Genomic DNA, 17,928 nt, shown 5'->3' with positions numbered 1-17,928 from the left:
ATTATAAGATAAATATAGATTACAGGTTGTCAGATGGGCTTTCACTGTGTCCATAGTCAGCAGCTTTGACTACCTATGGTCATCTGCAACACTTGCAATGATTAATCAATTAAGCCAGCAACTCCTGTCTGTTCAGCTTTGACCTCAGTAAAGGAGCAAATGGCTGGTTTGTTCCCATTTTCACTCAACAAAAATGAGTACAACTTAAAACTGTTGACTTTGGAGGAAAGTCAGTTAGAAATTAGCAAGAATCGTCAGATTCACTGGATATTTAGTGTTTCTTTCAAAACCTTCCCAATTATAAAGCCCTTAAAAGGAGTACTCTGTTCTGATGAAAAGGGAAGAGGTGGGAGGAGGAGAGACAAAGGCAGGAAAATGTCCTGACTGTATGTTCAAGATTGATTCATATTCCATTTGTCAGTCCTTCCTTAATGAAACAATTCCAGGTCAATTTGTCTTCCCCAGGAAGATGTTGTACATGGGCTGGCTCTGAGGAAAAATGTAGATGATGGCCTGGTTACATTAACCTATTTCAATGGGAAAGTAAGAAAATTTTGCAGTGATATAACTATATAGCCGAAGCAGAAAAAACAGGACACAAATTCCAAATTGCCAAATGAAGCATTTTTTAATAGATTAGACCTTCTTCCAGGTTTTCACACTTCATGCACCTTTGTGTGATAAGGAGGTGACATTTGCTCTTCAGACATTGATCATCTTTCCCATAGGAGCATGGCAAAAAAACAGTCACCATGCACAAGCAGCAGAGTGCTTCACAGGGTGGTCCTTGGTAGCTCCCAGATCCCATCTCTAAAGACATGATTTCTACAGCATCCTCTTGTGAGCTTCATTGCCTGCTTGCCAAGGGGCTCCTGTGCCAGGGAGGCGGCTCCTCTGCCAGGGGGGCAACTCCTTTCTCTGCTCTCTGCTCTGAGCTTCTTCTGCCAGCCCTGAAACATTCTCACCCTTCCTGCTGCAATAAGCAGAGACAGAACTGTCTAAATTTCTCTTCCAATTTTTTACTGTATGTATACATCCTGATGAGTACACGGGACACATTAAAGTCTGTTACCAGAGGGCACGGGGGCTGACAAAAAGCTGTCTCTCAAGTACTGTGCTGAATGGGAGCTTTAAGGTTGTAACATTTATAGTACACCTAAGGGGGAATTGCCATTGTAATGCTCTTACAGGATGCCCTTAATTGCCATCAGAATTGGTGATAGGTATTCAGAAACCCTGAGGAAAGGAGCTAAAGTCTCCAGTAACTTCAAACTAAAAAAAAAAAAAAAAAAAAAAAAAAGTGGTTCAAACTGTTCAAACTGAAAGGGGAATTTGAGGAAGCTGTCAGTTCTTTCAGGGGATAAACGAAAAAGTTAGTTTAAAAAGAAAAATGTGTGGGTTTTTAGTTTATATAACTCTTTAAAACAAAACTTGCTTCTCTTTTTAAATTTGATAGGTTTTTATTTCAAAATATAGAGTATCTGTTCACTTTAAAAAAAATCTTTACTATTTTTTAACCTAAAACAGTTTCCCAAATTTCATTAATATTTTCTTCTTTCCCCTCTTATCATTAAGAGATATAATATGATTACTTTTTGACAAAATGACTTTTAGTGTATCTCTGCATCTCTGATTTTCCCCAAGACCCAGGGCAATTCAGCTTCACAAAAGAAAGAAACACTGTGCAAGTGAAGCCATTGCTTCCACAAACATTATAAAACATATTTTCTCTTATTTACTTCGTCTCATTCTAGAATGGTGAAAAAATATTTTGCTAACACTGTGTACCAGAATCAAATGAGAACTTCTAAAATTATGTGACAATCCTAACCTAATTAAACTTATTTGATAATTGCTTTTTGTCCTTACTATATTACAAAGTGTCAAAAATCTTAAACAGACCTTTATTTGAATGAAACTGTATACTTTGTCTGCTTAGAATTAATGATGAAGTACTTGTTAGCTGGGATAGCAAGAGAATTGGGCCCAGAGCATTTTATTTTGTAGATATTTTTAATCTGCATGATGTAACTTACATTTGGAACACAGCTTATTTACTTGCCCAAAAGATCATGTGATTGTTGTTGTTGTTATATGATACCATTACTGTCCTTATAATAATTTAGTATACAAGTGGCAGCCAAATTATTCTGTCTCTTTTCCAGATTGACAGATGAGAAACTGTTCCTTAATTTTAAAAGAACAGCCTTGATGTGTTTCATAGTCTAATGGGAGATGGCGATGACTTTTTCAGCCAAATATGTCAAATTGATGGGTTCAGGCTGATGACCCTTCGGGATAAAAGATGCCAGCTCTAGCAGGGCACTGCACACTTAGTAGCAAATATTAAAATAGGTAATGACTTTTTTTTAATTCAGAAAGGCCTCAGTGTGATGCATCTGATATTGTAACGGGCCAGAGAGCAGCTTGAGCAATTAGCATATTTCTAACATGAAGTTTTCAGAAGTTGGTTCGGCTCATTTTTACAGATGCAGCTGCAGTGAACCAGTTCTAACTATAGCTTGTAAATTAAATCAGTGTGCTAAGGTTAATAGATTAATGATTTTCTCATGAATGCAGTGTGTTGGCAAGGCACAAATATAAACCAAAGGGCAAGGAGGACATACCACTGTTGCATAAACAATGGCAGTGTTAAGACTTCATTAGTTCTTCTATACTAAATGTGTGGTAAGAGAAGTCTTGCTTCGGTAAAGACAACACAGACACGTTAGGACCTGCTTTTCCAGTCAAGAGGAATAATGACTGCAGAAGAGCATAAAAAGAACAAAAAGAGCCCCTGGGAAAGGAACAGTTATGATAAATACATTTTTATATACAAAATATTAAAAAAAAAAAAATTAAAATTGCAGTAATTATAGTAAAGGTTTTTAACAACTGCAAAAGCTTCCTGGTAGACTCCATATACTCCTCAGTGCTTTCAGAAGTTTATAACGTTTTATGGAACCCAATCAAATACCTTAGCATCATCTTGAGTGGAGGCAGTTAGAACCTCACCTAAGGTCTTTACATAAAAAGGCAGTCGTCGTTTTAAATTACAACTTTTTAAAAGTAAGGAAAGATTAGTATGGTATGTTGTGCAATGGGCCCATTGATACAAGCCAAATAAAATGAAAGAACAATCAACACTGAGGCAAAACCTTCCTCTGAATTCCCTCTCTATCTGGCCTGAGTCATGAACTGGATATCATTCAGTTTGAACATCTCCCTTGTTTACTCGACATGCATGGATAGATAGTACTAATGTTTAAGACAAAACCATTAAACATTTAATAGCTGAATTCTAAAGACACACTTCAGCCTACAGATAGAGACTGCCTACACACCACTGCCTGCCACAGCTTGGTCGGTATTTGGGGTGATTCTGCAAAGCACATCCGTGGATACACTGAGATAAGGTTGGGTTGTTCCTCATCTGGAAAGTCCCATTAGCAGCAGTTTTTCATGAAGCGATTAGGTGAGCCGATTAAAGATGAAATCTTCCTGTGTGTTTCCCAGTCTGCTTGCCTAGGAAAGCCCTGAGAAGGAAATCACTGCCTTAAGGTGTTCAACCCACCATTCACATGGATCGAACGAATTTCAAGCACTTCTTATGCAATGAACAGGTACACCAAGAGAGAAAATGGGTTGCCCAAAAAAGCACTTAAAGACCTACTTGAGTGTAATTTAGCAGCCAAGGCTTTGTCTGAGAGTGTAACCTAGCAGTCAGCAACGGACCATTGTGTAAGAGGTGGCTGGGGTTGCTAAGAATCAAAAGCACAAGCTTGTGGGTAGGAAAATCCTGAAAGACACGAGCAGGAGCAGTGCTGCCTAACTGCTGTTGAGTGGCTTTGAAACCTGTGCTGTCAGAGCTGCTTACCACACATAGATATCTGTATACTCACCCAGCCTGACAAACTCCAAAATGCAGGATCACCCACGGCTCCGTGGGAATCATGGCAATGTGAGCTGCAATCTCAGGCTTTTCCTTCTCTGCTCAAAACTACCAGCTTTAGTCTGGAACTTTATCTTAGGAAATTAGAGAGGCCTTGAGAAGTTTGGGGTAAGGTCTATGTTAAAGCATCAAATTGCCCTTGTGGAGTGAGCAGTAGGGATTTGGCAGTTCACACCAGTAGATTAGATCTATCCTGTAGGTGTGATTCCCATGCACTCCTGTCAAATGTGCCCAATGGGGATCCTTTTGCAGGTACCATTTTCCTTTCATGCCTTTTCCATGTGTAAATCCATAGCAATCAAACATGTAGGTGCTTAAATTGTCAACTAAGAGTGCTGACTGCAGAACCACCAAGAGTAAAAATATTGGACTTGTTTTCTGGAAACTAATTTAGCAGGCAAAAATGATGCCTGAAAACTAGAAAGTTTGATGCTTTCTACAAGTTTCTCCCATCTGCCTCTGATAGTAACCACAGAATCACTTAAAGGTATTGTCTTCTTCAAGTAGCAAGATCTAAACTCTGAGCCTTCTATGCTGAATGGGAGAAAGTATTTGGGGAATCAATATGCCCCTTCCCAACATCATGTAAGTTGAACAGCTTGTCAGTTGGAATGCCTTAAGATGGTTTGGCTTCTAAAGTAACTCACTGATAGGTCTTGCATCTTTATCAGGACTCTCATAATACTTTGTGTTTTCCTTAAATACCTGTTTTCTGGTGTCACAAAATCATGCCAAAACAGTTTCCATCTAAAAAGCGCATTTAGTCCTTGGTATTGTAAAGAAGGACTGGAAAGAACTACTTGAATGAAGCTCAGATACAAAAGAAAGTGTCAGTTTTAAAAAAAATAAATTATTTTAAAGCCAGTGTCAGAATTCTGGGGCAGGAAGTGATTTATGGCTTTTAGTGGTTCAGATTTGCAATTTATAGAAGAAAAGGAACCATTACAACTGTCAGAGAAGTGCACTGTAAAAGTAGGAGAGTGCTGAATCTCAAGCAAAGATTTTCAGTGTTGGACCTGCCTGCTTCAAACAAGTGTTCCTCAGTCAAAATGGAAGAGGATAGGTTAAAACTGGGGGGGAGGGAAGGAACCACTAAAATTCATAAAAATCGAGTTTTATTGGAAAATAGTACCAGGAGGAGGAAGTTTAACAAATTTACCAACAAATTGAGCAGGAAAAAGTCACCACTGGCCATGTTAACATACAAACCAGTTGTACTGGTTTGCCACCTGGGAAGCAAAAAGCCAGAGACCTGCTTGCAGTATTTAAGTCAGGAACATTTCTAGGGCTTTCAGAGGCTGCTGCCTTCTCAGCAGGATGTGACTGATGAGAATGAGACAGGTAGCAATTGTCATTCTATTGCAAAAATCCCTTATCTGTAAGTTTATGAGCAAAACGGGAATTTGATGAATTTCAGGTCACGACACAAAAGCATTTCTTTCCCATCATTCTGGCTTTTAGAAATATACTTTCCAACAACAGACAATTTGATTTGCATGTTCTACTCTTGATTTAGTCAACTCATTCTGATGGCCAGAAATTTTATGAAAAACAAGTTTCCCCAATTTTTTTTTTATTTCTGTGTGTCATGGTAACCAATGGCAGCATATAACAAGAATGTTTAAACACTTTCAGAACCAGACTGTAGCTGGACAAGGGCAAGTAAAACAAAGAGAGAAAGTTTTGCAAGGACAATTTAGCAACAGATAACACAAAAGATGTCCTTGAAACAAAGGGAAACAATCAAAACAGGTGCAACAGCAGCTACTGAAACACAGACCTCTGAGCACTCTGCATGTGAAGAAGAGCAGAATGAAGAAGGTACAAGAAGGTCAAAGCCATTGCTGAGCTAAAAATTCCTTCAGTAAACTGGATGTCTTTTCTGCCTCAGAAAGTAAAGATTCAGTCCTACAGTAATGCACTGTATTTCTCATATAGACTGAGTTTAGAGAGGCCATGCTGAGGTTCCTGGCCGAGCATGGATTCCCTTCTGGACAGCAACTGCTGTTTCAGTCCTGCTCAGGGAAGAGGGTCTCATTCCATCACACACGCCTTGTGTGCTCCTCAATCATATTTCAGGAAGGGTGACACTGTTTGAACCTCAAACGACACCACCACTTTCACACCTGCCTAGCACTGCTGTGATATTGCCATGAATCACATAGCTATTTTTGGACAAAGGGAAATTTCAGAGACAGCGAAACAGGGATTAAGGGTGTCTCTGTGCTCTCCATCAACATTGCTCCTAAACTGATCTCGGGAGCAGACCTTGGAAATGTCTGGTCATTGGTGGTAGATGCAATGTTCTGGCACTCTGACTGATGCAGCAAAAGGCTGTCTGGTAGGGCAGCAAGCCTGTTCTGTAGTCAAAAGAGAACACTCAGTGGGGTAGTCAGGCCCAGGTGCTCCCAGTAAAATGGGAACTGTGGCGCAGGAAGCCACATTACGGTGTCAGCTGGTTGCTGAAGGGCACAGCAGTGCCACCTTAGCAGATCCGTGCCAGCTACACCATAGCTCAAGATGAGTCTGGCATTCTGTAGCAAACTTAGAAAGTACAGCATGGAAATGAAAACTTTTCTGACAATTGATAATACTGTATTCCACTATCAAAAAGCACTGTGATGGCATGTACTAGAGATAAGGCACCTGCTTGTAATCTGAATCTGAGAGGCACCTGGGAATCCCAGGTAAGAGCAGAGAGTTACTCATAAACGTTTGTAATTAAAGGGATAATAATTTGATCTGGAATTAATGCTTGGCAGCAAGCTATGTGGCTAGGGAAGCACTTTAGAATTCACACCTTCAAGTATTTGATTGCTGTAGAGGAGCCTGCTTTTCTGGCAAGCAGCATGTATTTGGTTTGTAAAGGAATACAGAGCATTTTGACCTTGAGGCAATTAATCTCTTCTGAGCATGTGGGTTTTGAATGGACGTAGACATAATTAGAGTTTTTAAATTACAGAAGGTCTGTTCAATCTTTCCATCAGTATATAGATGGAAGAAAATGCAGGAAGGATCTCTGGGGGAGAGAAAAGCACTCCTACTTTCTAGAAAGAGCACCTCCCATGTTTGAGAAGAAGTGGATCCTTTCAATCTCAGCTCTCCTCAGTTTGTTGCAAACTGATGTTAGAGACAGAGCAAGGAGAAAACTGCTGATAGTGTTTTGTCCTTGAATCACATATACAGATATAGCAAAAGGCATCCCAAGTATCAACCATAGTGCCACTGTTGAGTTTATAGAAGGATTTGGAGATAGATTTTCACCTTTTCCAGAGAACTTTTCTATCTACTGCACTTAGCAAAGAGAAATTGAAAAAAAAAGACCTCACATAAAGCTTTTTGTCTTGTTCAAAAACCAGTGTCATTTAGAATTATATAAATAGCACAAAACTAAACAAAGAAATGAGTGTCCTGTCATTAACCTAGCATAGAAAAACTCGAGGAGAGTTCATCACCCTCTCAGAAATCTACATAACGCAGGACTAGGTGAGCTGATACTACTGGCATGGAATAAGGAGCAGAAAACAATTCAGAATTGTATCCTGATCAACTAAGTGGAAGTTGGTAAAGAAATTCTTGTCTGTATGTGTTTACTTATATTTAAGGTCTACCTCAAACAATAAAGAGAGAAATATCCTCACTGGGTTTTGGGATGTTTTTTCATCTCCCCTTTAAAAAGCTTTGCCTATTCATTAGTTGTTTTGGGTATGCTTATTAAGTGCTATAATTAAGATCAAAGTGTAGTTCAAATTCTAGCTGCTCTTTCTTACAACATCTCAGACCAGTTTCTTACCTTACAAATAAACATGGTCAGGTACTTCTCTTTTACAGTTGATTGTAAAGGTTTTTTGGGTTTTTTTATAAATTATAATCTAACAAACAATGTTATTTGATTTATCAACACTGAATCCAGACTTAGTCTAAGTGGACACTGTATTTTATGCCACACACGTGAGAGGCTTGCCTTGATTCCAAATGTAAGCTTAAAAGAAAACAAATGCTAAGATGAAAAACAGGACATTGCATATAAATAAATACTAATTGAAATCAATACATACAGATTAATTTGCATCAAATCAAGATCCAGACCATGCTCTGAAGAGCCATAAATGGGAAAATAAATAGACATCAACCTTTTTTTTCCCAAAACTACCTCTCTGAGAGTAATCACAGTACCTAAATGCTCTTAATTTAATCATTCACTAGAGGATGTTACAGGTAAGTGCTCATAATAAACAGTAGGTGTTGTCCTGAGGGCCACGATAGTTTGCATAATGTGCTAGCTATTTATTTTCCAGTGTTATGGTGGCAGAAAACTGTTACAGTATGGCTAACTCTAATGTGAAGTTTCATAAATGTCTTTTGCTAACAAGAGATATTGATCAAGGTCTGAGTTTCACAGGTTAAAATAATACAGCACCGCCAGTACAGTCACTGCTGCTCCATATGATCCAATTCCTTTTTTATAATTAACTTTTGTATGTTCTATTCTATTTATAGATGGAGAAGTGGAGAGCCCCACAGCTGGAGCAGATGTGGCTGTTATTGGAGGTGAGTACCAGACCATACTAAGCAGCACAATAAGAATTAAAACAGCAGGTTTGTTGATTTCTTGCATTTTGCAAATCCCCTACTTTGCTGACAAGACAACAGGAGCGGCACAATTAGAGTTAATTAGGCCAGTGGGAAATCTGCTCCCAGAGGCACTATTGCAAGATAACGAGATGAGATAATGAGCATAAGCCATATACTGAGCAGTAACACCCCCATCCATTCCCCATTTCAGGACAAACAAATACCAAACAGTCCTGATTTCCTTCAGTATTCACTGGGTCAAGCTTCAGTACAGAACTGGTGCAGCACTTTTGATTTGAGCAATGTTAGCTTACACCAGCTGACCCTTTATTGTTACAGAATTCACCACACTATATTTCCTGGTGCTCCATTAAAGCTCTCTCATGCATTTAAACTAAATACAGTTGTCAGAATAAATGAGCAAAGCTATGTTCACGGAGTGAACCTGTCTTTTTATTTTTATTGTGTTTGTTCATTTCCATGCTAACACACTAATTTCAGTCATTCACAAGGGGCTATACCAATCATTAGTGCAAATTGGTGAGGTTCTGCTATATTTCCCTCAGGCCCCATCTCCTGTAACTTTAATTTCGGCTTTCTATGAACAAGTAGCAGGTAAATTGATTTGTACTTAGTCCCTTAGGCTTATTAATATTGTGCTACATCTAAAGCCTATTAGAGCCTCTTGTGTCAAGGGATAGCAGTGAGGTCCTAAAAATTGATGAAGCCCACACTGTAACCATGATATTATTTTAAACCTGGAGTTCTTTGTATAAGGAATTTCATTTCTGCTAGCAGTAACTTCACATTCCAGAACCAGACACCATGAAATCTGGGGGATAATGTTAAGGAGTATGTTTTAAGGCAGTTATAATCTTTATTTACTCTGCTAATATTCTGTCTATTCCTATGTTTTCACACCAGTAGGGTGTCCCCACTCAGTTTATTGATGCTGATAAATCTCAAGCTTTGAAGATACTCACTCTCGCTGCTTATCTTGACTATAAGATGCAGAAAAGAGATACTCTTTACCTTCCCCTCATTGTCTCTGCAGAGTAGCAGGCATTTCCAGAGAGCAATTCTTCTGAGAAAATGTAGAGTTCACTTCTGGAAGACAAAAACAGACACACTCTTCACTGACAGCAGAGGAAGCCCTAGGAATGTTCCGTTCTAGTTCCTTTTATGGTGTGTTTCTTTAATGTTTGGTTTATTAATAAGAATATAGAATCAGCTCAGTATCATGTACTTTTACAGAATCACAGCAAAAGCATTTATAACCACATCCTGGATCCATGCAAAAAAACATGTTTAAAAATTACAAAAGTCACGCAAGTTGAATAAACTTCAAAAGACTTAATTTATTTTCAGGATTTTTAAGTCAAAAAATGGAGCTGGGAGGAAAGGGTTAGAGCTTGTAGGTTTTTTAACAATGGACTTGTCATGGACTTGTCATTCCTTGGACTTGTCAGGACTTGTCTCTTTTATGGACTTCTACCTTTCACAGTAGAAAAGGATCTTGAATTTACTTTCTTTCACCAGGAGTGCTTCCATTCACCATTTGGTCCTATGCACACTGTGTTCATCTATAGAAATTTTTGTCCAGTCAACACATAGCTGGAAATTAGCCTTAGTGCAGGAGACAAGAAGTATCTACCCAGAATCCCTTCCTTCTGCCAGGTGTCACTTCCACATTCATTACAATCAGACTTTCTTAATTAGAGCACAGCATGAAATGGCAGCTTGAAAATACAGAGCAGTTCCAGAGCCACACAGCCCCTGCTATTTGTTGAATGTCTTCTTGGAAATACTCTGTGCCCTGAACATTTCCTGAAATTGAGAACACTCGAGAAGGCAGGGTTGGGTTGCCTGCAACACCGGGTATATGTTACCAGAAGGATGAAGGAAACCTATTGGTTTTCCTTTATGTTCTCTTATTTCTCCTCATTTTGCAGTGACCTTTTAGCTCCAATGTGTTCAATCAAATCAAGCCACTGATTTGAAAGAAAGCTAGTGAGAATTTGTCCTGTATTCCTGCAGTATCTATACCCTATCTTGGTTTTTCCAGTGTGTTCTGACTCTGGCCACTGCAACATGCAAACCCCTTACGACACATGGGCTTTTCCCCATCGAGCGATTCAAGTCGTGATGTCTGGCTGTGAGACACTTCTCGCAGTTTATTCCTGGTGATACATTTAAGTGGTCTCTTTCTAGGTGTGATTGCTGCCGTGGTATTCGTCCTCATCTGCCTGCTGGTGGTGATGGTCCGGTACATGTACAGGCACAAGGGCACCTACCACACCAACGAGGCCAAAGGAACTGAGTTTGCCGAAAGCGCAGATGCTGCTTTGAAAAATGACCCCGCTCTCCAGGAAGCAGTGGATGAGAGCAAAAAGGAATATTTCATCTGAGAGGCGAGGATTTCCATGGAGACTTCCCCAAGGGAATCAATCAGAAATATAACATCAACAGAAGTACTAAGAGGTGGATAATATGAGGATACAGGCGAGCATCCTAATTGAAAAGTATCTCTTTACTTTTTTGTCACTGGGTTGTTTCTTTTCCTCTAGCAGTGAACAACTAAATGCCAGATACTTGCCTGTTGATTTTATTAGCAACACAGCTGGTCACAGTTGAAATCAATACCAGATAAGAAGAAACAAAATCTCAGTATGAGTGATACACCAAAACCAGATAAAGATAGCAAATGTCAAGCCTTGACATTTGGTGAAAATAGCAGATGCCAAATGAAAACATCCTCTTAGAGTTAATGATGCATCCTATTCTGATATGATGAAGAACTACCTGAAATTGAATTTCAAATGGTAACAGAACAAACATTAAACTAGATAAAGCTGATCTAGCTCAAACAAAAATAAATCTATAGTCCAGATACACCCCCATCTCCTTAAATGTGCATTTTTATTGGAACAGGGGAGTTTATTTTGTTTGTTTGGGGATTTACACTGGGATTTTTTTTTTTTTTAATTTTTGAATTTTATATATATTAAAAAAATCAAAGACACTTCAAAGAAATAAAACTCTTGGAAAACATGGAAAAGGTAAGAATGAAGGATTTATTACTGACTTTCTCTGCATGGCAGCTTGAGAACTGCAAAATGCTGGAATTTACAGTGTAGTATATAATAGCCAGTGGATGTACAAATATGATTCCAATTAGTCAGCAGGTTCTTGGCACACATGCATAGATAGATATTAAAAGGTAAAGCATCCTGGTTTGAGCAGGCCTTTTGAAACAATGGAGCTCAGCTACATTTTTTCATGCAAGATATTTTTGCCTGAGCATTTATTTATTTATTTTGCATTTGAAAATCCTCTGAGTGCTCACCAGCAGGATCGTGGATTTTTGCAGGGAAAGGAATTCAGTTCTGGTGCAGATATCAATACATTATTCACAAATGCAACCATATGACTGTCACTATAAAGCTTGCTCAGATTAACTGCATCCCTCTGGCTTTATTTCTCACTCTGTAGGGCTTCTGTATATCCTTTGCAGTGTGCTAGACCAGAGAATTACACTGACCATCAATGCTTTATTACAAATAAATAAATAAATAGATTATTCATGGTGGGCTGCATGAACAGATATTCCTCACCTAAGAATCGATGGTGATGAGTTTCTTTACCCCAGTAAGTTGGCTTCCTAAATGAAGCCCACAATTTGCTCCAGAAATAGGATAATTGTTCTCTGCACCTGCTCATCCACAGCTGTCATGGTGCCCTGGACTACTGAAAATAGAGGTGGAGAAATACAAGATAACAAATAAGATACTGATGAGCTCTGCTCAACTTGATGGATTTTTTCCTGTGATTTGATCTATATATGTGTGTAGATATATATAAAGTCATCTACAGCTGTGCTTTTAAGACACTGTTGCTGATCACTTGTGCTCACTTCTTGGCACCAAAGCTCAGAAAGCTCCTGGACTCCAGTGTCGATTACTGACATTGGTCACAAAAATGCTGTAAGAGATCTGAGTAAGACAAGACTCTGAGGACCCCAACTGAAGAAACAAGATATTTTTGGCTTTCAATCACAATCTCAGTCCTTCCTCAGTACTCGAAGAAGATGGACTCCAAAGTATTTTTAGAATTCCAATACCTTTACTTTTGGATCTTAAATCCGTGTGTGTTAGTATTTTAACCAAAGAGTATGAAACTCGTGCCAAATGTATTAAATGCTTAAGATACTTTTTGTAACATACCATTGCACAGCCACATTGTATTCTGTGGCTACTGCGGTAAAAAATGCACAAAACATAGCACTGGCAGAGCCCAGATTATTTTGATATTATGCACCTGTCTCCTTCTAAGACACAATAATATTTTAATCTTTTTACTACTTTTGAAATAGGAGGTATTTTATTTCTCTAGGACAAGTGTTAGAAAAAAATCACTGATCTTAACTGTGAGACTGAATTTATAAAACTGAAGACCCCTGACCCTCCAGTTCGATGAAAATGTAAATATTTCCTCTGAGAAAAGTATAACTGGGGTGACTTGAGATTTGCTGCACCTCCCACATAAAGTGTGGGAACACCAAAGAACTTTCTTCCAGCCCTAGCAGGAACTATAGAGGACTACCAGCCTTTTGTCCCCTTTCATGCATTCAGATCATGTAACATTATTATAACGGTTAAAGAAAATTGACTTTAGAGGAAATTTTGATAGACATAGGAAATAAATTCCTGCCTCTGTCCCCAGTCATGAAATTCTGGCTTTTGCAAGTTGAGCCTGCAGATTTTAATTAGACGCCTGTGTCATACCTGTTACACACAGGAACCTGACTTAGTGTCTCTTTTGGTGTGGGTGTGAGTTTTTTAAATTATGTGGTAGACTTAGACAAAGTGCCACACTGGAATTATAGAGACCAGATTTTCTGGTGGTACAGCATGGGTTCAGAGTACCTCAGCCAATTCTTACCAGTTCAGACAACTTCAGACTTTGTGTCATTGCCTCCCCTAAATCTGAACTGAATGCAACTTCTGATGTCTAACTAGATCTCTTCTTAGTAGCTTAATTAACAATCTTTATCCCATTTTCCCTATTTATCTAGGCTGACAAACACTCCAAGCATTCAGGAACAGCTTCCCTATTGGTAATGAGCCACTTTGAATAGTTGGTCAGCAGCAATTCTGGCACGAGCTATGGTTTCAGTGAGGTTATTTATTTACTGCGTCCTTCTGGGTGTATTTAGAAATTACTCAAGCACACTCAACAGAGAGAATAAATGGTTTGTGGAGATTGTCTGTTTCTTTGTTTTCTTCAGGAAAAACTTTGCTTTGCAATGAAGAAAGCTCATGATATGTGGTGACTGGCAGACTCTAATGGCCCCATCCTCTATCTTTCACTCATACAATAACTTTACTGTCTTGAGTCATTCAATTTAGTTGTAAAAAGAGTGCATTGTGAACTTCCTATAACTTTTAAAACTAATTAGCAAAACATCCTTCTGCAAGCAGCATGCTGTGCTAAAACAAACATGTACAGTGCTGAGACATCTCAGTTGGCAGCCATAGCGTTTCATCACTGATGGTTAAATGATTTTTGCCATTTGCTGCCTGAATAGAATAATTAATGAAACAGATTCTTCTTCCCCCCATACTTTTATGTAGGGTCCCTCTAATGCTGTGGCCTGTTGTCCTACAGCTCTTTGGTGCCCCATCTCCTCAGCTGTGACTGCTGTTCTTGCTTGCAGTCCCCCAGCTCCCATCTGGATCTCTACTGCCTTCTCTATGGTAAAGGATTAGCCATTTACTTATGTATTTATTTATCTATTTTTATCAATGAAGGTGCTCTGCCCCTCTCTGCTAGCCAGTAAACATTTTCAAAAATGTTTTAATTTTGGATTGCCAATTCTATGTCAAATTTGAGCAAATCTGACCAACCTGATCTTAGACAGATTTACAGAGTGATCACATATGGCACATTTTTACAGACAACACGTTTGTTAAAAATGGCACTGCAAGTTCTGTATTTGTTAAACTTAGTGCTATAAACCTCCAGTGCTCATTAAACACGGGAGCATTATGATGATCCCTCTGTCCTCATGCCTTAATGCCCTGTGAAAACTTGTTGAATCCCACTTTGCATAGGAAGTCATAGGTCCACATTTACAGGCATAAGTAAGCCATCTTTCAATGATGTATGGGAAAGCAATGCTCCAAAATGACCAATATTTGCTGAAGTTGGAAGACAGAAAATAAATATGATCCTGTAGGAACACAGGACATTTTTTTATGATATATGAAAATGACAAAAACACAGTATTTCTGGTGATATTGGTGAGCTTTAAGAGTGGATGCATGAAGCTTTCAAATTCTCTCACTGATAAAAATAATCCCTTGCAAGGGGGAATTAATCTCCTTTTAAGCCATTTCTTTTTGTCAGTCTTTGAAAAGAGTTTTCACAGATTCAATATTCTGACATTCTGCCTTAACAACAGAAACTCAATTTTTTCTAATTTTTATGAGCATAACTGACAGTCCTGCCCTGCACCCATCTCAGCCCCTGAAACATCATTACAGCTCAGCAGAGTAATTCTGTCCAAAAGAAATCAGTCCCAAATGTGTATCTGGCCAACCAGACCATGGACCTTGTATGCATTTTTTCTGGGGCTTGGCCTCTATTGTTCCAGATTTTCCCCAGGTCCAATGTGCCATTGCACATTAATACAGGCCTGAGGAGAATTTAGTCAGCCCCTTGTCAAGGAAACGAGACATATATAGACATACATATATGTATTTTTTTTCTTTTTAGAATACCAAGATCAAATAATTTTGTGATCCTATTAAAAATAGGACTATGGGATTTCTCAGTATCAAGCTTTCTCTTAAATCAAATCTAGGAATCACTGCAGTGCATCAGTACAGGGAAATAAAAAGGACTATTTTCTTTCAACAAGGAATGCAGACAAAGTGCTGAGACATTTATAGTTCAGGGATAAGCAGGAAAGTACTGCACTGCTAAAGCCTGCAAGAATCCCTCATAGAACAGAGGAAACCCTGAGACAAGATGCAGAGAAAATCATTAAAAAGGTGCAGAGCAAGAGAAGGTAATCAGATGCCAATAGGGATGAAGTTTTTCATCAAAAAAAATAGATATTCCTGTTTGGAGAAATCAAAGTGTATTTGCTCAGTGTAACTGCTGACAACAAATTTCTTTGAATTATATGAGATGTTTTCTTTGAATGAAATGAGATGTTTGGATTCCTTGTGTGTTCAAGTCCAATCAAAAAATGATGGTACATACACACCAAAAGAATACTCACATTAAAAGGTATTTATTGCATTTTCTAAAATCCCTCAGTTCTTCACATAAGAAAGCTTAGTATGTTTAGAAAGTGCAGAAGCCTCACAGCAGCAGTTCATTCAGGACAAAAAATTAAAGAATCCCTGAACAATCAACGGACCCACATCTGATGTCTGGAAATTCAGGTAAATAAAGGAAGTTAATATAAAAATAAAACATAGGTGGTGAGCAAAAATTCCAACCCTATATTACAAAGAAGTTAAATAGTTGTAGTAGAGACCCTTCTCTAATTCAAGACAGTAGTATTGTCAGTGACTGGAAATAAGGAATCCTTATTCTACATGTCTATCTCCTGTGTGTTTGGGACAAAATCCCACTGAATTCAGTGGGACAAGCATTTCACTGACTATATTTACCCTTCCTGCAAAAAAATTGTATTTCCACCCATGTCAGAAAGAAACACATTAAATTAAAGTACAATCTTTATAAGTGCTGATCTTTCAGCATAACTTCTTGCCTTCACACCTTTTCTGTTGTTTCAAACTGTATGTATGATGGAAAGTATCTGATATGTTGTACTAAAGTCTATTTGGATTGCAGCATTGCTATGACAAGAATAGAGGAAAACAGCATCCAAAGCCTACTGCTGATTTTATGTTAAAGCTGACTATGATGTTTGTATTTACAAAAGCTATTAATACACTGATGGTGTAAATCTACTATATTTTGAATTGAAAAAAAAATATGAAGAAATGAATAACTTTATAATTAAAGTTGTAATTTTCAGCATTTAAAAGGCTCTTCTCATATTTTTCTTCTTTTTCAAAATATCATGAACTTTTAGAATTGCCAATTATGTTGCTTTCATAAGAATGTAGATCAAAAAGGAAACAGTCAGCTAGAATTTTTCTTAGTAGAGCATACAAACCCTAAAAGATATACTGCTGGTGTTTGCATTAAAAAGCAAACAAAGAGAAGCTTTTGATAGATCTAAGAAGGAGTCAATCTTCAAATGAGGAATCAAACAATTATTCTCTCTGAAGAAACATTACCCTGTGGATGCTGCTGTGGACCTGTGGACCGCTCTATGATCTAAGGCATGGTATTCTTAAAAATTCTGGGCAGATTATAAACATCTAATGGCTATTTGCTGTTGGATGACCTGCCTTCCACCCAGCTGGTACCAAATGTGGCTACTTCTGCTTTGTTCTTCATACAATTTTTATTTTATCTTAATATATCCCTGGGTAAAGAGTATTGAGAGGATATGCCTGGTATAACAAGTATTGTAATAGAATCATGGAGTCATTAAGGTTGAAGAAAACCTGCAGGATCATCAAGTCCAACAATCTTGCCACTGCCACTCCTTTTTTACAAAGATCACTCCTGTCAGTGAGAAAAGGTCCTCAGGTGATATGTTATTAGGTCAAAATGACACCTCAAAATGGTGAAACCTGGAGGGTACCAGAAGGACAGTGGATCCCCTAAGTTTTGATATCTGTAGAGAAGCTGTTCCAATGGGCCTTTCGTGTGCCATAGGACTTTGATGTGTAGGACTGTTTGGAGGCCAGCAGCAGCCTAATGGCTCATTAGCAATGTTCCAATGATGAAGCAAAGATAAGCAAAGAGGAAAGGCTACTGAACACTGTAAACTGGATCCTTTGTTGTTAGCCAGCAATTGTGGAAATTGGACCTGGACTTTGTACCACATGAGACAACAGGATTCAGTGTTACTGGAGGTGCTTCCAATTTAGCAGCCCAAATCTGTGATGGCTTTTACTGTTACCAGTGGCACTGCATGGCAATTCCACAGAGGCTGCCCACAGGCTCATTGCCAAGGAATATTTAAGGTGTGTTCACACCAAATGAATCCTTTATGGATGGCCAGTATTTGACAAGCTTAGGGAAGAATCAAAGAGATGAGTAAAGAAAAAATTAGCAAATAAAGGGTAGTACATGAAGAGCTTTCAGAATGAAGTGCCCTCACATAGCATGACCTTACACATACATATGATTCATTTCATACCTATTCTATCAACCTGAAGCCTCGGTACAAGATATTTTGACTACACTGAGAAATAAAAGGGTCCAGACCTTGCAGTAATAAACCTGCTTCCCAGAAAATATTTTGA

General features: G+C 38.4%; 1 protein-coding gene and 1 long non-coding RNA gene across 2 annotated transcripts in view; one reads left to right on the top strand and one right to left on the bottom strand.

The window, feature by feature from the left end:
• GYPC (glycophorin C (Gerbich blood group)) overlaps positions 1–16,592 on the top strand; it is a 34,268-nt gene extending 17,676 nt beyond the window's left edge. Inside the window, exons 2-3 of the mRNA XM_069020992.1 lie at positions 8,453–8,503; positions 10,739–16,592. Coding sequence (XP_068877093.1) covers positions 8,453–8,503; positions 10,739–10,935 — 248 coding nt within the window. The 3' untranslated portion in view covers positions 10,936–16,592. The remainder of the gene's footprint in view (positions 1–8,452; positions 8,504–10,738) is intronic.
• The window catches only part of LOC138113116 (uncharacterized), a 31,018-nt gene continuing 13,636 nt past the window's right edge, over positions 547–17,928 (bottom strand). The window contains exons 2-3 of the long non-coding RNA XR_011152006.1: positions 9,560–9,634; positions 547–973 (exon numbers count right to left, since the gene is read on the bottom strand). This is a non-coding gene — a long non-coding RNA (uncharacterized lncRNA). The remainder of the gene's footprint in view (positions 974–9,559; positions 9,635–17,928) is intronic.

The sequence above is a fragment of the Aphelocoma coerulescens genome, chromosome 7 (genome assembly GCF_041296385.1).
Source record: "Aphelocoma coerulescens isolate FSJ_1873_10779 chromosome 7, UR_Acoe_1.0, whole genome shotgun sequence".
Lineage (NCBI taxonomy): Eukaryota > Metazoa > Chordata > Aves > Passeriformes > Corvidae > Aphelocoma > Aphelocoma coerulescens.
Note: the sequence above shows the minus strand (reverse complement) of the source record. Positions and strands in the feature narration are given on the sequence as shown.